Raw genomic sequence first — 23,469 nt, 5'->3', positions numbered from 1 at the left:
GGGCAGGTAAGTATGTGTGACGGGTCTGGGCGATGTTGTGCGGCACGGGCAGCGATTTGCCCGTGTTGTGCAACAGATGGGGCGGGTACCCACACTAGCGATATCGGGACCGATATCGCAGTGTGTAAAGTAGCCTTTAGGGACAACATGTAGAATTGGTGGAGGAAGGTCGAACTATATGGACCTAGATCTTTTTTCAACCTATGTAACTATGTAACTATGGATGAGATTGCTTTTAGATTATATGACATACATGTTACATGAAATATCCAATGCAAGAAAGGGAATTGGGGCATAACTTGTCAGTAAAAAAGGTTTTTTTAAAGGACATTAATCAGCTCCAAGGTCTAGGATGTACAATTATTCATATTGACATTAAAATAATTGTTCACTAGAGATGAGTGGACAATCCACAGCGGATTGAATTTCAGTCTGCATTTTCTGAAATTTGTGGTTTCATATCAATTCGAACATTCGAGATTTAGTTTGTGGTTTGCAAAAAAACCCCAATTGTCAGGTACCATTTCCCACATTGCAGAGCGCTGGCTGTGTGGACTTTTCCATAATGCCCTGCAGCTATTACATCTAGCACATACTTTGAAATTGGTGGTGACTACCTGGGCCGTCGCAGATCAGTGGTTCCCAGTGGAGCATAGTTATATGGCAGAGTCATTTTCAGTCTCCAAAGTCACTGAGTTGAACTCTTTCTTTTGGTTAGCAGGGTCCTCTCTCAATTCCTCCTGTAGAGTATAAGCTGTTATGATCAGCAGGGTCCTCTCTCACCATCTCTCTTCTGTAGAGTGTGAATTCCTTTTGTCAGTGAGGTCCTTTTTTTCTTGCCTGTAGATTGTAAGCTATTATGATCAGTGGTGTCCTCTCTCTCTTGCCTGTAGAGTGTAAGGTCTTATGATCAGTGGGGTCCTGACTGTAGCGTGTAAGCTCTTATGGTCAGTTAGGTTCGCTCTTTCTCACCTGTAGAGTGTAAGTTCCTATTGTTAGCAGGGTCCTCTCTCTCTCATCTGTAGATTGTAAGCGTTTATGGTCAGCGGGGTTCTCTCTTTCTGACCTGTAGATTGTAAGCTCTTATGGTCAGCAGTCTTATATCGGCATGGTGGCTCAGTGGTTAGCACTGCAGCCTTGCAGCGCTGGGGTCCTGGGTTCAAATCCCACCAAAGACACTATCTGCAAGGAGTTTGTATGTTCTCCCTGTGTTTGCGTGGGTTTCCTCTGGGTACCCTGGTTTTCTCCCACACTCCAAAAGAAACATACTGATTGGGGCTCACAATCTAAGTTCCCTATGGGGATAGTGTTGCCAATGTATATAAAGCGCTGTGAAATTAACAGCGCTATATAAATGAATAAATTATTATTATTTAGCAGGGTTCTCTTACCTGTCCTCCATGTGTATTTTCTGAGCAATTAAAAGCTTTTTATTATTGAGAGTCATGCAAATTTATTCACCGCAAATCAAATTTTAGGTTAAAAATCAGCGAAGACAGCAAATTCATATGTCAAAAAATGCACTCATCTCCTCTGTTCACAATGCCTATATTGGGTGCTGTTAATGTTGGCATATGAATAGTGGCTCTACGCCAAACTAATGGATATCTTTGAGCTGCATACTGTATTGATGATTACTTTCAATTGGCCACTGTAAAGACAACCTGCACCCACTATACCATACTAATATGTAGCTTAGCATATAAAAGAAAGTGACAAGTTTTGAAAGCTGCAAAGGCCTCAAGAACACACTAGAAACAGCATGGCTTCAGTCTCGAGCTTGACGGCAATCTCAGTAGTCAAACCCACACCAATGACATTATGTAGAAGCAGCTCGGGGCTATGGTGTAGGTGGTACCCCTTAGTCTTTGCAAAGTAAGAAAGGCAAAACATTTCCAAAGCACCTAACACTCAAAAAGCTTGTGTAGGCAAACAAAAAGGAACATGTGCGTATACCTTCAGACCCTTTAAGAATTGAACATTTATACAAAATTAAATGTCACCATGCTGTGGTTGCGAAAAACAGAATTAAAGCTGTGGCTTTAACACTAGAAGTCCCAGAGAGGGGTCATTTAACATTTCTACCTTTGTAACCCAGAGAAGGGTCGCATGACCTGAAGGAGTTTAGCTAACATCCTATAATCACCGTCTTTTGTTCTGTAATTAAGGCCATTACTGTCGCACCACAGGAGGTTGTTGTTTTCCATTGAGTTTAGCCATTTAGTTTCTAGTTAGTTCTATTCAGTTTATTGTATGTCATTTGACCCTCTTTCGGGACTTCAGGGGGGAGCTCCAAATTTCTGGGACTTCTAGTGTTAAGTAGGTGGTCGTGAGTGAACAAATCGAATTATAAGGTATTGGGGAGTGATGTAAAATATCCAAAATTAATAGTTCTTGTTTTGGCAGACAACAAAGTTCTATTCATATCAGTTTTACAATTACTTTTGTGTGATCTATCCTTTCTCCTTCATTAGAAGGGAGGAGTGTAACCTATAAAATGTGCTGTAATTTATGTAATTTCTAAAATCAGAAGTTATATTCCAGATGATTTCAGTGTTATACAATCAGATATGTAGCTCTAGTAAATTTAAAAGAAATAAAAGGTAAAGTTTAGAATATGCAGCTAATGAGATGATGGAGGTTCTATCATGAAAATATTACATGGTGTTAGGTCATTATTTTTCATACACTGCTTTTATTGTTTATTCTATTAAAACATTATTATCCAGAATTTTTTTTATTTCTTTGAGGCTTTAATGTGTTGCAAGTTATTAATGCATTTGGATGACTGTTTTGCATTATTCATTTTTATTGTTTACATTATTAGTCATTTTATTTATTTTGTATTTTTCTTTGTTGAATTACAAGTATACAGTTGAGATCGGCCTTATTGAAATCTCTACCGTTTCCATCAAATGTGGATTGAAAGTTGCTCTGGCTGTATATCCTGTGATAGTATTAATATCTCTTCTGTTTAGATTAAGTCAGGTACGTAAACAATGTCTCTCCCAATGTTTTATTATGATGGTGGCTATTGGTGGTTATAAACTTAGCAGTTTTAATAGTTTGTTTACAGATAGTAATAATAATGACATAAAATGTGCTTATTCCTGTTTATCAAAAATACTTTTGCGGTGATGAATTGCAAGTACATATTTGTTTTACATTTTCATTTTCTTATAGAAAAAGTTCACCAAAGATTCTGGAGACAATCGATTTAAAGTTGTAAAAGGTTCTCAGATAGACAATATAGAAGGTAAAAGAAAATGATCTCTGAGATTTATAAAGTAACTATTTGTCCACAATATAGAAGAGTCCAAAAAATAGCGAAAAATACAGATGAGCACACAGAGGATGATACACTATAGACCTTCATTTGTAAACTGCAGTCTGTGTTTACTTGTATTATCTTTGTCTAATATTTAAATTTGTTTTGTTTGTTGATCCGAAACATTTAAATGTGACAAGCATGCAAAACAAATAAGAAATCAGGAAGGAGTCAAATCCTTTTTCACACCATTGTATATTATGGAATAAAAGGAGATTTACTGTATTTTTACGATAAAAAAATTAGAATTAGACCTACTGGTAATGATGTTTCAGGAGTCCGTCATGACAGCACCACCGGAGGTTGCTCCCCTATCCTCTATAGGGACAGGAAACACGCAAGAGGTTAAAAACCCCTCCCATCCCCCACCTACTCAGTGACTTTCCAATAACCACCACAGGATGGGTACAACGCCATTTTATTAAAACAAACAGGAACAAGACTGCATAAAACAAGAAGCAGTACAATAGAAAACAGGCAAAGGGAGGGATATAAGGGTGCTGTCATGACGGACTCCTGGAAACATCATTACCGGTAGGTCTAGTTCTTATTTTCCAGGTCGTCCTTACATGACAGCACCACCGGAGAGTACCAAAGGAATCGGATTAGGGGGGGGTCGACTGCCTGAAGTACTTTCCTACCAAAGGTCAAATGATCGGAGGCCGACAGATCTAGCCTGTAGTGCTTACAGAAGGTACTGGGACCAGACCAAGTAGCTGCGTCACAGACCTGCGCTAAGGTAGCACCTGCCACAGAGGCCCAAGAAGTGGCCATAGCCCGGGTAGAATGGGCCCTAAGGGAAGAGGGAGGGTCCCGACCCACCCCGGAATAGGCTGATGAGATCAAAGCCTTAACCCATCTAGCCAGGGTAGCTTTGGAAGCCTTCCTGCCCTTGTTAGGGCCGCCAAATTGAATGAGCAGACAGTTGTCCAATCTCCAGCTCTTAGTTGCCTCCAGATAGGCCAACAATACGCTGCGCACATCCAAGGAACTAAGCTCCAGTTCTCTAGGCGTGGCAGGAGTGGCGCAAAAGGATGGAAGAACAATTTCTTGATTGAGGGTAGCCGTTGACACCACTTTCGGAGAAAAACCAGGATGCAATTTCAGAATGATGCAGTCATCTCGTACCCGGAAATAAGGCTGTGATACTGACAGCGCCTGGATCTCGCCAATCCGTTTGGCAGTAGTTATGGCGACCAGGAACACCGCTTTGTAGGTGAGATTGTTGATGAACAATGCCTCTCCCGACTGGTACGGTGGAATTGCAGAGGAATTGCAGAACTAGACTCAGGTCCCAAGTGTAACGCCTACCTGGATCCACAGACTCAGATGGGCTGTAAAGAGGAGGCTAGAGGGAAGCCACTCACCAAGCAGGACCCCCAGAACCCTGAAACCCTTTAACCCCTCTACAGGGATTTGGAATTACACAGGGAACTGGAGATCACTACCTGTGGAAGGCTGCAGTCCGATGAGAGTAGTAGTCAGGCAGGGTCAAACCAGGAATTGCGGAACAGGGACTAGGATCGGCAGGCAATGACGTAGTCAGCAAACGTAGCAGAGGTCAAATCCGGATCGGGCAGCGAGGTACATAAACAGCAGGCAGAAGGGTAGTCAGAAAACACGCAGAAGTCAGCACACAGGAATAACCAAACAGAATAGGACGTAACAGGAGCCAGGAAAATCAGAACTATCTCTGGCAGTGGTCATGTGACAGGAGGGGGAATAAGAAGGGTGTGGTGTCTTCCCATTGGCTGTAGCTGAATGCTGGCAACTTCAGCTGGAAGACACATGCCACCCACAGTCAGCCAGCGGTACTGCAGATCTCAAGGTAACCCAGCCCAGTGGATGATCGGAGCCTGCGCCCACCGCTGGCATCGATTCCTCTCCCATCACCATTCACGGCAGGAACATGGCGTTGCCTGGCGATTGGAGCAGAAGTCGCTGGAGCAGACTCCGGTGGTGACGTAACACCAAGGAGGCGAGAAAACCCAAATCATAGGTCTAAGGCATTGCGTTGCCTTAATGAAACGAGCGACCCAGGGATGAACCGCCAAGCGGGTGTCCAGATAGACACTGAGCGCAGACACTTGCACCTTCAGGGTACTAGGCTTCAGGCCGTTATCGAATCCCGCTTGAAGAAAATCCAGCACTTTGGCAATACAGACTTTGCCCGTGGGCAAGAGACCGGCCCCTTGATGGGTACAAAATGTCCTCCACACTTTCCTATAGATGGCATTTGTGACCGGCTTCCTGCTGTGCATCATCGTAGCTATGACTGGATCTGAAAGTCCCTGAGACTGCAGGACCTGCCATTCAGGATCCATGCCGACAATCGAAGCTGTGGAAGGTTCTGATGCTGCAGAGGACCCTGGGATAGGAGATCCCTCTGGAGAGGGAGAATCATCGGGGCATCCTGGGCCAGAATCTGCAGAAGGGAGAACCAACTGCGCTTTTGCCAGAAGGGGACCACTATGATCACGTGTGCCCAGTCCTCCTGAATCTTCCATAAGACCCTGGGGATGAGAGGGATCGAAGGGAAGGCGTAATGCAGACCCATCCCCCAGAACTGAGAAAGAGCATTCACCGCCAATGGTCTGTCCGCCGGTGCGAGGGAGAAGAAGAGAGGCAGTTTGGAATTCCAGCGGGTAGCAAACATGTCTATCTTCGGGTGTCCCCACTTCCGGGTGAGACTCCGAAAGACCCCTGTGTTCAGGCACCATTCAGAAGGATGAACCTGGTGACGGCTGAGATAGTCTGCTTCCGTGTTCTCTGCCCCCTTCAAGTGGACTGCAGACACAGAAAGGGCCGACATCTCCAAGAGCTGGAAGATCTCGTCTGCCAGTTGCTGTAGAGGTGGGTGCGCAGACCTCCCTGATGCTGGACAAAGGACACTGCTATAGTGTTGTCGGACAGAATCTTCACATGGTTGTTCTGGATCGACCGTCGACTCAGCTTGAGAGCCTCTAGGATAGCCCGCAGTTCTCGGTAGTTTAAGGACCGGAACGACATTCGAGAGGGCCATGGACCCTGCAGGTAGGACTGGTCCACTTTGGCTCCCCAACTGGAACGACTCGCGTCTGTGGTGATCAGGACGCACGGTGACAACACCCACTGGACTCCCCGGAGGAGATTGCTCGTGTCACACCACCAGGCCAGAGATTTTCTGGCTTCGTCTGTTAAGGAATATTGCAGGTCCAAGTCCCGCTGGTGATCGACTGAGGCCGCCAGAATATTCCTTTACAGCGCCCTGGAATGGTACTGACTCCACTGCACGCAGTGTATGCAGGAGGTCATGAGGCAGAGTATCCACATAGCCTGCCTCACAGAGGGCTTGTGCCATACCGCAAATCTTCCGATCTCCTGACTGATTGAAGACACCTTTTCTGCCAGAAGAAACAACGACTGGCTGGTAGAGTCCAGGACAGTTCCCAGGAAGATCCGTCGTGGCTGAGGGTGTAATTCTGATTTGTCTAGATTTATTATCCAACCCAAATCGTACAGGGTCTGTGTAACGAGACGAAGAGGATGTTCCATGGCCGGGACGGAATCTGCCACCGGGAGGAAATTGTCCAGATACGGGATCAGGGGTACGGTCTTCAGTTGAAGGTAAGCCACCATTTCCACCACGATTTTTGAAAACAATGCGCGGGGCTGACGAAAGGCCGAAAGGGAGGCAACAGAACTGGAAATGGAACACCCCCCTCCCTTTGCTAGGGCAAACCGTAAATACTTTCGACTTGCGGGGTGAATGGGAAGGTGGTAGTAAGCATCCCGCAAGTCGATGGTGCACATCAATGAGCCTGGGGATATCAGAGGAACCATGGAACGGATGGATTCCATGCGAAAGCTTTGGAAGTGACCCAACAACTGAGGGGCTTCAAATTGATTATGGTACGGTACTGCCTGGAAGGTTTTTTGACTGAAAATAGACGGGAATAGTGTCCCTGAAACCTTTCGGTGTGAGGGACCAGAGAAATTGCGCCTTTCTGAAAAAGGTCCGCAACGTCTGCCCAAAGACGAGTCAAGGAGGAGGGGGAGCCCCGTGTAATTGTGAAACGACGTGAGGGATGGTGGGAGAATTCTATTCTGTGAGCCAGAGCTATTTGGGAGAGAATCCATGGATTGCTGGTCCCACCCTTCCACCCGTCCAAAAAATGGGATAAACGACCCCCCACCGGGAAACCGTCAGGACTGCTTGGACTTGGGTCGGTAATCAGGGTTGAGCTTTGAATGTCTTGGGCCCCTGTCGAACCATGAAGTAAACCCCCTTCTGCCTCGAAAGGACTGCCGACGGGAAGAGGAGGACTTATTATGGGGCAAAAACCTGTGTTTCTCCTCAGGGAACCCCTTTTTCCTGTCAGAGGCTTTTTCTGGTATCTCTTCTAATGCTGGCCCAAAAACCCGCAATCCTGAGAAGGGAATGGAACACAACTTTTGCTTGGATGCAAGGTCACCTGACCAAGATCTGAGCCAGAGGGACCTCCTGGCCGTGTTAGAGAGGACGCTGTTCTTGGCTGCGAATCTAACCGATTCGGCCGATGCATCAGCCAAGAAAGCAGTAGCATTCTTTAACAGCAGTAATGCCTTGATGATGCTTTCAGTAGGAGTACCCTGCCTAAGGTGGTCTTCCAAATCATTGAGCCAGAAGCCCATTGATCTGGTGACCGACGTGGCCGCAATATTAGTTTTAATAGTAGCGGCGGATGCTTTCCAGTACTTTTTGAGCAATGCGTCGGCCTTACGATCCATTGCATCCTTAAGCCCTGAAGAATGCTCGAAAGGAATCGAGGTCTTTTTTGCAATCTTGACTATAGGGACATCTATCCTAGGCACCGTGTCCCACAAGGCTATATCCTCAGGATCAAAGAGGAGACGGGATTTAAAGTCTCGAGGGATGAAGAGACCACGCTCAGTGTTCTCCCATTCCTCCAGAATCATCTCTTTCAGCTGGGAATTAACCGGGAAAACCCTAGAGCGGCGAGACTGAAGTCCTGCAAACATTTTATCTTGCACTGATGCGACTTCCTCAGGCTCATCCACCCGCATAGTGCTCCTGACTATCTTAAGCAGCATACCTGAATCCCTGGAATTGAAGACATATCTCTTCCGGTCCATTGTGGGAGACTAAGAGCGGTCGCCGCCGTCCTCAGAGGATGAAAACAAGCGAGAGCCCTCCTCGTCGGAAGATAAGTCCAACTCCCAACGTGGCTTTTTACGTTTCCCTTGGGAGGCGGAGGAAGAGGAGGCCAGGGAAGCCACGGAAGCCTGAACCTCCTCCCGAATCATGCCTCTCATCTGTACCAGAAGGGAAGACTGCTCCTCAGTCACTATGGTGGAAATACAGGCCAGGCATAGGTCTTTAACATAAGAGTCTGCCAGTTTTACATGGCAGACCAGGCAGCGCCGTGACTTAGAGGGCACCTTCAGGCCGGCCGACCTCTTTTGCGTCGGCACAGGTGAGATGTCCCTGCCCTAAAATAGACATAAGGGAGGATAAGGCTAGTGGACACATAGAGCTGAGAATCCAGTGAGGCAATCAGGAAGTGACTTACGTGGACCAGGGGAGACCCCGGGGGGCGTCAGGCAGGGTAATACCATCCATGGCCGTAAAACAGCATAGAAATCACAGATCACCCGGATCCCCCCCTTATTATACTATACCGTCTCCTCGGCGTCCCTGGTCCGACCCTGCCGCTGCAGCGTTCAAATCTCCCGCGCATGCCGCCGCTCCCAGAAGTGACGTGGACCCGGAAGGAGAATGATGTGCAGTGCGGCTGTTCGTACCCGGAACTCACCACATGCTATAGCAGGGGACCCAGAGCTCCCGTGGCGGGAGATGCGGTCCACGCTGGGAGCTCCCGCTCATTCCAGCACGGCTGAGGGACCAGTGCATCGGTTTCAGCCGCAGGAGGATCCGCTTGAATGGGGAACAAGAGGCCTGTGCCCCCCTCTCCCTGGATCCGGTAAGCCGCGCGTCCTCTTGCATGCCCCTATCCTGTGTAGGGACAGGAAAAACACTGAGTAGGTGGGGGAAGGGAGGGGCTTTTAACCTCTTGCGTGTTTCTTGTCCCTATAGAGGATAGGGGAGCAACCTCTGGTGGTGCTGTCATGTAAGGACGACCTGGAAATGAGGGGTTCATCTTAAATTCCAAATATAGCTTACTGGGAGGTGGAGAATTGGCACTGTGCTTTCTGCTGTGGGGGTTCTGCAGCTGGCTGTCTCTGTAGGTGGCCGGCTGTTTGTGTGGATGGCCAGCTGTCTGTGCAGCCGGCTGTCTGCCTGTGCAGGCGGCTGGCTAGCTGGCTGGCTGTGTAGAATAGGGCAGTGCGGCAGATGTCCCAGATGCTCTGGTGTCAAATGATTGCGCCCGGAGTCAGTGCATACGCAGATGGAGCTCTCAACTCAAGATTTCATCTGCGCACGTGCCGCCTCCGGCACATTGATCTCCCAGAAGCAGGAGGTGATGGGTGCACAGATGAGATCTTGACTTGTCATTGAGCTGAGAGTTCAATCTTCATATGCACCGCTCCGGGCACCATGTCTTTGAAGCCCGTATCACTGACAGAGCATCTGCGACACCCACCGCACCAGCCTGCTCCACACAGGCAGCACAGCTTTGGCAGCGCCCACCACTGCCAGCACAGCCCCCACCACATTGCCTGCAGCAACTCCAGCACTGCCCCTGCCACCTGCGAGTCCGCTCCATCACCAATGCTGCCGCATCCCCTCTGGTAAGACACCACCGGACTATAAGACGGACCCCATTTTTTTTTCACCATTTTTTATCGCTAAATTTGGGGTGCATCTTATAATTTGGTGCGTCTTATAAAACGAAAAATACATCTACTTTTCCAGCGGCAGTGTGGTCAACCAGAAATATCCATCTCCTTTTACTCCTCAATATTTGTCCACATTACCAATATTCATTTTAGATGCTGTTCTCTATTTCAGGCATTTAGAAATGAGGCAAATGAAATTTAAACTTCAATTGAGGATTAGGTATTTTACTACAAATGGATAATATTAATAATCATTATTAATAACAGTTATTGATTTAACAAAAAGAGTTAACAATTAATGTTAAACAAGCAAAAAGAAAATGAGAGCTTGGCAGCTGTTTATAGGAAATTCTACTTGTTTAAGAACTGGTGGACAGCCAATCACTGTGTGCACCAGCACCACTTTGTACTGTTAGACTGTGTTCCCAAAATCAGTATTTGGTGTATTTTTGATGTTGCAGATTTCCAGTAGCATATCTATACATAGAGGTTACTTGTGTTTTTTCATTGTGTTTTTCTATTACATTTTTTTTACATGTGCTATTAGCGCATTTTTTTCTGCTGTTCTTTTTTCTTTTTTTCTGGTATGTCATCTTTTAAATATGACTATTTTGTTTTGTTAATATAGCACTGACAAAACCGTATTCATACAGTCATATGTGAATCATATATGTTTTTAGTGTGCTTCTCCTGCAGAAATGTACTACAAACACGTGTTTTTTCCCTGTTGATTTTCCTCATTTCATAGTCTCATAGTGTTTAAGGTTGAAGGTAGACTTAAGTCTATAACCTAACCTGACTTAACCTAACATGTTGATCCAGAGGAAGGCAAACAAATAGCATAGGAAAGACAGTAAGTGCCACATTAGGGAAAAAAATTCCTTCCCGACTCCACTTTTGGCAATCAGAATAATTCCCTGGATCAACGCCCCATCACAGAATCTAGTGCACATACCCAGTAATATTATAATTTTCAAGAAAGACATCCAGGCCTCTCTTAAATTTTAATAGTGAATCAACCATTACAACATTATGTGGTAGAGAGTTCCATAGTCTCACTGCTCTTACAGTAAAGAATCTGCATCTGTAATTATGATTAAACCTTGTCCCTGTTGCAGGTCTAGGTGTAAAAAGATCATTAGAGAGATCTCTGTACTGTCCCCGCATATTTTTGTACATTGTGATAAGATCGCCCCTAAGCCTTTGTTCTTAAATTCAGGTTTACGGGGATATTCCAAATATAAAATGCATGTTTAATGCAAAAGAGATTTGAGATGCTGCTTATTTCAAAAACACATTGCAGGTCAATTTACACAGTGTAAAAACCCTATGAAATGTTTAAAACTCCAATTCACTTTGCTGGAACTGTCATATGTTGCATTTTTTTCAGTGAAAATACACAGTATTAAAAACTCACCAAAAACTCATCATGGGAACTTTGACTTAAGCTGGGTTCACACATAGCGACAACGACGTCGCTGTTACGTCACCATTTTCTTTGACGCAACAGCAACCTTGTAAGTCGCTGGTATGATCGCTGCTTAGCTGTCAAACACAGCAGAAGTAGCAGCGATCATAACGACACGCGTCGCTGTGCTACATGTGTGGAGAGCAGGGAGCCGGGTTAATTACCCGATGTGTACTGCAGCTACATGTGCAGAGAGCAGGGAGCCGCGCTTAGCGCTGGCTCCCAGCACTCCTAGCTACAGTACACATAGGGTTAACTACCCGATGTGTACTGCAGCTACATGTGCAGAGAGCAGGAGCCAGCACTGGCAGCGAGAGCGGCGGACACTGGTAACGAAGGTAAATATCGGGTAACCAGGGAAAGGTCTTCCCTCGGTTACCCGATGTTTACCCTGGTTACAGCTTACCGCAGCTGCCAGATGCTGGCTCCTGCTCCCTGCTCGCTTCATTTCGTCGCTCTCTCACACAGCGATGTGTGTGTCACAGCGGGAGAGCGACGACCAAAAAATGAAGCTGGACATTCAGCAACAACCGGCGACCTCACAGCAGGGGCCAGGTCGTTGCTGGATGTCACACACAGCGGCAGCGACGGGACGTCGCTGAAACGTCACAGAAAATGGTGACGTAGCAGCGACGTCGTTGTCGCTGTGTGTGACACCACCCTTAGAGCTGAGGGCATACCAACTCCATCATTCTTGTATTGGGTTTAGGTAATTCTATTCACCTTTTGTGAACAGTTGATTATAATCATGCGCACAACCATCATAGGTAAACATTTGTAGTCGTATAGGTTCTTCTGAAAGCTCAGTGACTCTGAAGGGTAATTCCCTTATCAGCCATTATTGGAGCAGTTGGGAATACATCCATTCATTGGCTATATAGGCTGCATTATGAAGTGAACAAGAGTTTCAAAAACAATGAGCTACTTTGTTTCTGTAACTCCTGAATTGGGGAATTCATGGAATAACTCTTTAAAGAGTTCATGTTGCACTTGACCGATGATGTAATAGTCCCTGCGGAGCGGAATAAAACATGCTTGTTTTTTGTATTGGGGATTGAGATCTAGAGAGATTCCTGTCCATAAACCAAAAATGTCAAAGTCGAGCCACTTAGTTATCACTTTTGCCTTGTGACATGGTCTCCTTCATGCTGAAAAAGCATTGTCCATCACCAAATTGATGCTGGATCATTGGATGATGTTTGCTCTTGGATAATATTTAGATCCCATTCTTTATTCTTGTCAGTTTTCTTAGATAAAATTGTCAGTGAGCCCACTCCATAGATGAAAAACCCCACACATGAATGGTCTCAGGATTCTTTACTGTTGGCATGACACAGGACTCATGGAAGTCCTCACTTATTTCTCTCTCGACAATTTTTCCAAATATCCCAAACTGTCTAAAAGAGGGCTTTCAAGGTTGTACAGCAACTTGACTGCAGAGGGCTAGGGTACATTATTTTCTCTGATGGAGACCCCTGCAGACTGTTTGCAACATCTGGAAAAATGATTATCTAGAGAAGAAAAGGTGAATACTACCATGAGTCCTCTGTCAAAAGTAAAGCATATTAAGACCTTTGCTATGTTAGGTTACATTTCATCCATGGAATGGTCTCACTCACAATTTTATCTGAGATGAATAAAGAATGGAATTTAAACATCTTTCAAAAGCAAGTTCTCCTATTGATCCAGGAGCTATTTGGTGAGGATCAATGGTTTTTTTCCAGCACTATGGAGACCATGTCACAAGGCAAAAGTGATAACTAAGTGGATCAGTGAACAGAACATTGAAAAGTTGTCTATGATAATTAAACTGCCCAGATCTCAGTACTATTGAGACCTTGTGGTCAATCTTCAAAAAGCATCTGGATAGAAGGACACAGAATTTTTGATAAAATCAAATCAGTGATTAGACAAAAATAGGTTGCTGTCATTCAGCATTTGACCCAGAGGCTAATATTTTAAAACTTATGAAATCATAGGAAATCCAACTAAAAGATCTAAAAACACTGAATTTGTCCAGTCAGTGAATTTGACAGAACATGTCCCTGCAGAGTATTTGCATGTACATTTATACTTTTTAAAAAAAAAAAAAAAAAATAGAAAAAGATTCCAAAGCATATGAAAAGTTAAGAATTAGGAATGTTTTACATCAATTGCTATCTGCCTTTGTCAGTGCAATCTATTTATTTTATCTGCACATTTTAGGTCATCAGCATTCTGCATCAGCAGCAGATACCATGTTTGACTCCAATTTGACATGGCAGCATTTCCAGTATTGGGCATATGATGCTTGGAAAAAGAAATATGAGGTACTAATGATCATTGAGGGCATTTTAATCTACAGCCTATTTTGTACTTTTTACAGATTTAAAATCTGATATTTGGCAGCATTTAAATAGTTTCTTAGCCTTTTGGGTGTTGTACAAAAAAAAAAATCAAAACAAAGTTTTATTTTTCCTCATGTATAATTTTACAGATGTTACATTTGAACCTTTTTTTCTGTAACATAATGGGCGTGGAGTGGACAGAGAAACCCAACATGGTCTTTTAAAATAGGTCACCTGAAATGGTGCCTGAACAATACCTAACAAAAAAAGGCCAATCTAGCTGCTCCTTAAAGAGAATCTGACAGCAGGTTTTTTTCTACCCCATCTGAAAGCAGCATAATGTAGAGACAGAGACCCTGATTCCAGTGATGTGTCACTTACTGAACTGTTTGCTGTTATTTTGATAAAATCATTGTTTTCTGTGCTGCAGATCTAGCAGTTATACAGAGCTCATGAATGTGCTGGACTACTTGCCGGACGCCAAGTAGTCCTGTAATGATAATCTACTGCTGATTAATCAGTGATTTTATCAAAACTACGCTAAGCAGCCCAGTAAGTGACCCATTGTTGGAATCAGGGTCTCTGCCTTACATTATGCTGCTCTGAGATTAAGTGGCAAAAACCTGGTGACACATTCCCTTTAAAGCGAACCTGTCTTCATATTTTCTTAATATAAACTAAGGCCACCACCTTTTCTGCTTTAAACCCACTACCTCCAACGCCTTCTGCAAATGCCTATAAATACCTTTAACCCTAGAACGCATACCTGGGGCCTCGCAGGCCTGCTAGGTTACTTGTTTTATATGGTAGATTTCTATGGTTGCGCATTCTAGAGTTAATGAACCTCTTGTACGGTATGGTCCACGACAATGGGCATTGCTGCTTGGCGCCTCCTCTCTCCCTACAATTGGTTTCAACTTGCTGTACTTTATATGGATGACTTCTTCTTCTGTACAGGCGTACTTTGTTCTGTCCTTCTTGCACTTGCTTTACTTTCAAGGCACCAGCACTATTTGTCCATTCCCAGCACATACGCATTACAGTACTTTGCTTAGCCCTAATAGGGCAGAGTGAAGTCCACCTATGCAGGAGCGAAATAGGAGCACAATATGGATAATGTAGGATGCGTTATCCACATGAAACAAGGCAGGAGGACAGCGATAGCAAGGAACAGGGAGGCTCCAAGCATGACCAGCACGTTTATCACACTGGACGATGCCATATTAGGAGATTATAAAAGGTATTTTTGGGGATATGTTGAGGTGGTTGGAGGCTTATATACAGGTTAGTAGACCGCTGTTAAGAGACATTAAAAGGTAATGGCCTTGGTTTATATTGAAAAAAACCTGGTGACAGGTTCACTTTAATTTCCGAGGCCCATGTTTGAGTTAAGTAACAGCATATGGCATAGTAAATAAAAACCCCAAAAAAACCCCAAAATATTGGGATAATAAATATTTATTTTGGAAACTACGAGGGGCTCCTGATAAGTCTTCATATTCCACAGTTAAGAACTGGATTGCCAAATTTAAAACGGGCCACTTCAACAATAATGATGAAGAACGTCCTGGACGACTGAGAGTGGTTGTTGTTCTGGAGATCGTCGATGCTGTGCACAACCTCATACTGGAGAATCGACGAATTTCATCTTAAGCAATATCAGACATGGGGATTTCCCATGAATGTGTTTCTGTCATTATCCATGAACACTTGAACATGAGGAAGCGATCTGCAAAGTGGGTCCCCAAATGTTTGACAACGGATCAGAGAAGCATGTGAGTGAAAACTTCCCGCTCCATTTGTCAGCGTTTCTGGACTGATAAGAACTTCCTGGATTGACTGGTCACTATGGATGAGACCTGGATTTATTTATATGACCCTGAAAACAAGGAGCAGTCAAAAGAGTGGAGACACTCCTCATCCAAATAAGTTCAGGATGCAAAAATCAGCCAAGGTGATGGCGTCTGTGTTCTGGGATAAGGAGGGTGTGCTGCTAGTGGACAACCTTCAAAAGGGTTCCACCATCAATGCAAGGTATTACATTGAACTTTTGGACCAATTGAAGGCAGCTCTGAAGGCCAAAAGGTGCGGCAAGCTGTCCAAAGGAATCTTGTTCCTGCAAGACAACGCCTCCGTACACACTGTACAAGCGACCAAGGCAAAACTGGCCGAGCTGGGCTTCCAGATGGTTGACCACCCACCTTATTCACCAGATCTAGCTCCCTCCGACTATCATCTGTTTCCAAACCTGAAGAAACACCTCAAGGGTATCAACTTTCACACCATTTTTCATACCATGGCTGCTACAGATGCCTGGTTTGAGGCACAACTGAAATCCTTCTTTTTGCTAGGCTTACAGAACTTGGAATACCAATGAAGTAAGAAATGTGTTGACATCAGTGGAGAGTATGTGGAATACATGTAAACTTTCATCATCCTATTTTGTTTCTTTCTGGGTAAAGCCAAAGACTAATCAGCAGCCCCTCGTCCATATACCTATGATTTAATCTTACGGAATACAGAGCATTTTGACCTCATAGATGTTGCAAATAATTTAATATTTAATTAAAATGTAATATGAGCTCAAAATTTTTAGAATCATAAGGCATATACAGTGCTCAGCATAAAAGACAACATCTCAATATATTTGTCATAATAAAACCTTTAGTTTCCTTTTCAGAATCAACATTTTCTATAAGGTATGCCATTTATTGCATACAAGATTTGTGTCTTTGCACACCCAAAAAAGTTATTTTTCTAACAAATTCATTCAAGACCATGTTGCAAAAATGAGTACACCCCAATAAAAGCCATAGCAGCTAAGATAAAGTTTACACTACAAAAGTCTAGTTAACAAGAATTCCACTACAGGGAAATTTAATTATTTATTAAACAGGTGTCCAGCAGATAGTTGACTATAAAAGAGCATTGAAGTTCCTATCCTAATATGTAGTAGGTGTAATAATATTAGCAAATACCTCTAATTAGAAATGTTTTATGGTTCTTCTGATTCACTGTCACTTACCTCATGTTCAGGGCATTGCAGTACATTAGGTATCTGTCACGCTTCCCGGTCCCCTGGTCCCGTCCTCCGGTCCCCGTGGCCCGCTCCCCGCTCCCCGGCGGCGTCCCCTGCTTACCACTCCGGTCCCGGCCTCCTCTTCCCCGCCTGCGGCCTCCATGCGTCCAGCTCCCCGCTCCCGGCGTTCCTCTGCGATGTGGGACTCCCAGCCGGGCGCTCCTGCTTCCTCCTCACCGCTTCCTGGACTGGCTTCTGGCACACAAGCCTCGCGCATGCGCATTAGGGCGCGCGCGCGGTCATTGACCCTTTCTTAAAGGGCCAGCACCCAGAAACAGGATATTGCATAGACAGGTACAGGGTATATAAGGTTTCTCTTTCCTGGTGGGCGGGGCCTGTTCTACGTGTTTAGCAAGCTAGTGTTCAGGTCCCCATATTGCTTTGCCCTGTGCTTTGCCTTGTATTAACCCTGTCCTGTCTCGTAGAGCCTATCCTGCCACGCCAGTCGCTCCGAACCAAGTCCATCCCTGGACCCTGACGGTGACTTCGGCGGATGTCCCACCACCTCTGCAGCTCCGCCAGTCTCCAGTCTCTGGCTCCGTTCGGTGACCCGTTCCATCGCTCAGCAGGTTCCGGATCCCGCCTGACCCTATAACCCGGCCTCGGACCCTGAGCCTCGTCACCCGGACTACCGTCCAGAACTCCGTGTGTTCAGCATCATCCACCTTTCCTGCTTCTCTACGGACTGTCCAGCTATCTATAGTGCTCCGGCTGCCGTGCATCAGGACCCTCTGGCGGGGTGACCAGCCTGGCTGCCTTCTCAGGGGAAATCGGTGTACGGTCCAGTGCTTCCACCACCCGGACGTAACAGCTAGAACAGCCCATGGATCCCGCCGAAGCACTAGCGGCCTTGCAGCAGGAACTCACACGCCAGCGTGAGACCCAGACCCGCATGCTGAACTTCATGTCTTCTGTGGATACCCGCCTGAACACGCTACAAGCGACGGCCACGTCCTCGGCATCTCAGGTTTCCACTGTACAATCCACGGCCACAGCTCCTGTGGCAGCCTCCTCGGATGCTTCCAGACTTCGTTTGGCCTCACCACCCCGGTACGCCGGAGATCCCAAGACCTGCAGGGGATTCATCAATCAATGCTCTCTCCATTTCAAGCTGCTGCCGCACTTGTTTGCCTCCGACCAAGCCAAGGTCGTGTTCATGATGTCCCATCTAGAGGGAGAGGCACTGGCCTGGATGAACCCCTTGTGGGAGAAGGAGGATCCGGTGACCATCAACATCCAGGAATTCCTGCAGGCATTTCGTGGCACCTTTGACGAGCCCGGACACGCCTCCGCGTCTGCCTCATCTCTCCTCCAGCTACGTCAGGGGACTCTGACGGTGGGCCAATATGCCATCCGTTTTCGCACCTTGGCTTCGGAACTCGGGTGGAACAATGAGGCTCTAACCGCCGCCTTCTGGGAAGGACTCTCGGGTCGTATTAAAGATGAGCTGGCTGGACGTGACGTGCCTTCCACCCTGGATGCCCAGATTGCCCTAGCGACTCGAGTGGATCTTCGCTTTCAGGAACGATCCAAAGAAGTGTCCCGCGAGAGGCGTCCGATACGGCACTCCTCCCCACGACAGAAGTCCATCGCTCCCCAGTTGGCGTCACCTGGCGTGTCTACCTCCGAGCCCATGCAGATTGACCGCCTGAAGCAGTCGGAACAACGCCGAGCAAAACGACTAGCAAAGGGTCTCTGCTTCTACTGCGGTGATGGCACACACCTGCTACGCTCTTGTCCCAAGAAGCCGGGAAACTCCAATGCCTAGGCTTGGTAGGAGAGGCCACCCTAGGTGCTGGAACTCTCTCAGACTCTGTTACCTGGACTATTCAAGTCACTACAGAAGAGACCCGGTTCACGGCAGAGGCGTATCTCGATTCCGGAGCAGCAGGCAACTTCATCCAGCAGGCCACGGTGGATAAGTACCAGGTGCCTGTCCTCCCACTAGAGAAACCGCTGGTGATCACCTCTGTTGATGGGAAACCCCTCTCTGACACCGTCTCCCTGATCACCAAGCCTGTGGAAGTACGGATCGGTGCTCTGCACACCGAGAAGATCACCTTCTACGTCCTCCCGCGCATGTCTCATCAGATCCTGCTGGGACTTCCATGGTTACGGACACACGAACCATCGGTCAGCTGGAGTACAGGTGAAATCACCCGATGGGGCTCCTCGTGTCACGAGAGATGTCTGAAATCCATCCAGCCCGTCCGACGCCCTCCGGTTCCAGAGTCTCTACCAGGACTGCCTTCTGCCTACTGGTCCTTCACGGACGTGTTTGATAAAAAGGAGTCAGAGGTGTTACCGCCTCATCGTCCCTACGACTGTGCTATCGAGTTACTGCCAGGAACTACGCCTCCTCGAGGACGGATATACCCCTTGTCCCCTGCTGAAACACGAGCTATGTCTGCCTATATCACCGAGAGCCTAGCTAAGGGGTTCATTCGGAGGTCCTCGTCCCCTGCCGGAGCGGGGTTTTTCTTCGTCAAGAAGAAGGAAGGTGATCTGCGCCCTTGCATTGACTACCGGGGATTAAACCAGATCACCGTAAAGAACAAATACCCTCTGCCGCTTATCCCCGAACTATTCGATCGGCTCCGAGGAGCCCGTGTATTCACCAAGTTGGACCTTCGTGGGGCCTATAACCTGGTTCGCATTCGCTCTGGAGACGAATGGAAAACTGCATTCAACACTCGGGATGGGCACTATGAGTATTGTGTCATGCCCTTTGGCCTGTGTAACGCTCCGGCCGTCTTCCAAGAACTGGTGAACGACGTGTTCAGAGACCTCCTCTATGTCTGTGTCGTGGTGTATCTGGACGACATCCTGTTCTTCTCTCCGGATCTACCAACCCACCGAGAGAACGTGCAGCTAGTCCTCCAGAGGCTTAGAGAGAATCGTCTGTACGCCAAGTACGAGAAATGCATCTTCGAAAAGTCGTCTCTTCCCTTCCTGGGTTATGTAATCTCGGACACTGGCCTGCAGATGGACCCAGAGAAAGTGTCTGCCATCATCAACTGGCCTCCTCCTTCCGGACTGAAGGCTATCCAACGCTTTCTCGGCTTTGTGAACTACTACCGTCAGTTCATCCCGCATTTCTCTGCCTTGACTGCACCTCTCTCTGCCTTGACTAAAAAAGGAGCTAATCCTAAGGACTGGTCCCCGGCAGCCGATGCCGCGTTCTGCTCCTTGAAACAGGCGTTTGCTTCTTCCTCGGTTCTCCATCGCCCTGAATTGAACCGACAGTTCACCTTAGAGGTGGATGCCTCCTCCTCAGGAGCCGGGGCAGTGTTGATGCAGAACTCCCCCTCCGGAAAGATGGTCACATGTGGATTCTTCTCCAAGAGCTTCTCGGCACCCGAACGCAACTACACCATTGGGGATCGGGAGCTACTGGCCGTGAAGCTGGCCTTGGAGGAATGGCGCTACCTCCTGGAAGGAGCTGTATACCCTGTAATCATATACACGGACCACAAGAATCTGGAGTACCTGTGGTCTGCCCAAAGACTAAATCCACGACAAGCCCGCTGGTCCTTGTTCTTTGCTCGATTTGATTTCCATCTCCATTTTCGGCCTGCGGATAAGAACGGGCGGGCAGACGCTCTGTCCAGATCCTTCGTGCCCGTGGAGTTGGAGGAGGAGACATACCAGCCCATCATCAACCCCAGTAAAATCATTCCGGTGACTCCTGTCGCTCTAACTCAGATACCCCCTGGGAAAACCTATGTCTCAGATACTGACAGACAGAGAGTCCTGCACTGGGGCCATGCTTCTAAGATCGCCGGCCATGCTGGTCAGAAGAAGACTTGGAGCACGATTGTCCGTCACTACTGGTGGCCGTCCCTCCGTAAAGACGTCGCAACCTTCGTCTCAGCCTGTCCATCCTGTGCCCGGAACAAGACACCCAAGCACCTACCCTATGGACGTCTTCTGCCTCTGCCCATTCCTTCCGTTACGTGGCAACATATCGCAATGGACTTTATCACGGACTTACCCTTATCCTCCGGACATACGGTCATATGGGTTGTGGTGGATCGCTTCTCAAAGATGGCCCACTTCGTTCCCATGGCTGGACTGCCCTCTGCCCAGGAGCTAGCTGACTCCTTCATACAGCACATATTCCGATTGCATGGCTTCCCCGCACACATAGTGTCTGACAGAGGAACTCAGTTTACCTCGCGCTTCTGGAGGGCTCTCTGCAAACATCTGGGAGTGTCCTTGGACTTTTCTTCGGCCTACCATCCTCAGTCGAATGGCCAAGTGGAACGGGTCAATCAGATCCTGACCTCCTTCCTGCGCCACTACGTCAACATCCATCATGACGATTGGTCCACGCTCCTACCTTGGGCTGAGTTCTCCCATAACCAGCACATCAGTGAGTCCACCTCCAGCTCTCCCTTTCAGATCGTGAATGGACTGCAGCCTTCTGTCCCGTTGCCAGTATCCTCGGCTTCCGACGTCCCCGCAGCAGATGCTCTGGTTCGGGACTTTTCAGCTATATGGACCTCTGTCAAGTCGTCCCTAGAACGTGCTTCATTGCGGATGAAGAGACATGCGGACAAGAGGCGCCTGGATCCCCCGTGTTTCTCCCCAGGTGATCTGGTTTGGCTTGCATCCAGATATGTCCGATTGAAGTTACCCTCGTACAAGTTGGGTCCTCGCTACATCGGGCCGTTTAAGATCATCAGCAAGATCAATGCAGTCTCCTACAAGCTGCAACTCCCGGCCACGATGCGGATACCCAACTCCTTCCATGTCTCCTTACTCAAGCCTGTTGTCCTTGGTCCCTTCTCCGCTGAGGTCGGTGCAGCTCCCCCTCCTATTGCTGACAATGACATCTATGCGGTAAGAGATATCGTGGCCATGAAGACCGTGCGAGGTCGGCAGTACTTCCTGGTAGACTGGGCGGGTTATGGTCCCGAGGATCGGTCCTGGGAGCCCCGGGAGAATGTTGGCACTCCTCTGATTCGTGCCTTCCTGTCCCGCTTGCGGGGAGGGAGGGGCGTGGGGGAGGGGGTACTGTCACGCTTCCCGGTCCCCTGGTCCCGTCCTCCGGTCCCCGTGGCCCGCTCCCCGGCGGCGTCCCCTGCTTACCACTCCGGTCCCGGCCTCCTCTTCCCCGCCTGCGGCCTCCATGCGTCCAGCTCCCCGCTCCCGGCGTTCCTCTGCGACGTGAGACTCCCAGCCGGGCGCTCCTGCTTCCTCCTCACCGCTTCCTGGACTGGCTTCTGGCACACGGGCCTCGCGCATGCGCATTAGGGCGCGCGCGCGGTCATTGACCCTTTCTTAAAGGGCCAGCACCCAGAAACAGGATATTGCATAGACCGGTACAGGGTATATAAGGTTTCTCTTTCCTGGTGGGCGGGGCCTGTTCTACGTGTTTAGCAAGCTAGTGTTCAGGTCCCCGTATTGCTTTGCCCTGTGCTTTGCCTTGTATTAACCCTGTCCTGTCTCGTAGAGCCTATCCTGCCACGCCAGTCGCTCCGAACCAAGTCCATCCCTGGACCCTGACGGTGACTTCGGCGGATGTCCCACCACCTCTGCAGCTCCGCCAGTCTCCAGTCTCTGGCTCCGTTCGGTGACCCATTCCATCGCTCAGCAGGTTCCGGATCCCGCCTGACCCTATAACCCGGCCTCGGACCCTGAGCCTCGTCACCCGGACTACCGTCCAGAACTCCGTGGGTTCAGCATCATCCACCTTTCCTGCTTCTCTACGGACTGTCCAGCTACCTATAGTGCTCCGGCTGCCGTACATCAGGACCCTCTGGCGGGGTGACCGGCCTGGCTGCCTTCTCAGGGGAAATCGGTGTACGGTCCAGTGCTTCCACCACCCGGACGTAACAGTATCCACGGTTGTGACCATGAGCAACTAACTATGACTATATGCATGGTTGTAACCATGGATACCTAAGGTACTGTAATGCCTTGAACATGAAGTAAGCGACAGTGAATCATATGATCTATACTACATTTATAATAAGAGGTATTTGTTAATATTATTATTATTATTATTATTATTATTATTATTACAAGTACTACATATTAGGACAGGATCTTGGAGATAGGAATAACTCTTTAGCAGGTAAACAGGAGCATCTTCTGATGAGAAGAGTTGAAAAGTACTGACATTAAAGTTCACTGCAAGTAGATTAAGAGGTAGAAGGCCAAACCAGGGGGAATGTTTCCCATAATGTAATACGGCCTATGCTGCAGAGGAATGGCATACATGGATGTTATCCATGAAAGAAGGGTCGCCTAAAGCCCATGCCAAAAACGCCCTCCTACAATTTGCCAATACCCAATCAGAAATATATGAAGACTACTGGGACTTTATACTCTGGAGTGATGAGACCAATATAAATGTTTTTTAGAACTGAGAAATACAAAGAAAAATGAATGGTATATACAGTGAAACTTGGTGGTGGCCATGTACTTATGTGAAGCTGCATGAATGCTACTACTTTAACAATGATAACCTATCCATAGG

General features: G+C 47.4%; 1 protein-coding gene across 1 annotated transcript in view; it reads left to right on the top strand.

Annotated features, from left to right (window-relative positions):
* Positions 1-23,469, top strand: part of PKD1L1 (polycystin 1 like 1, transient receptor potential channel interacting) — an 884,746-nt gene that overhangs the window by 577,352 nt on the left and 283,925 nt on the right. The window contains exons 45-47 of the mRNA XM_075316120.1: positions 2,869-2,988; positions 3,184-3,256; positions 13,782-13,885. Coding sequence (XP_075172235.1) covers positions 2,869-2,988; positions 3,184-3,256; positions 13,782-13,885 — 297 coding nt within the window. The remainder of the gene's footprint in view (positions 1-2,868; positions 2,989-3,183; positions 3,257-13,781; positions 13,886-23,469) is intronic.

Source organism: Anomaloglossus baeobatrachus, chromosome 6, assembly GCF_048569485.1.
Source record: "Anomaloglossus baeobatrachus isolate aAnoBae1 chromosome 6, aAnoBae1.hap1, whole genome shotgun sequence".
Lineage (NCBI taxonomy): Eukaryota > Metazoa > Chordata > Amphibia > Anura > Aromobatidae > Anomaloglossus > Anomaloglossus baeobatrachus.
This window is presented reverse-complemented; position numbering and strand designations above follow the sequence as displayed.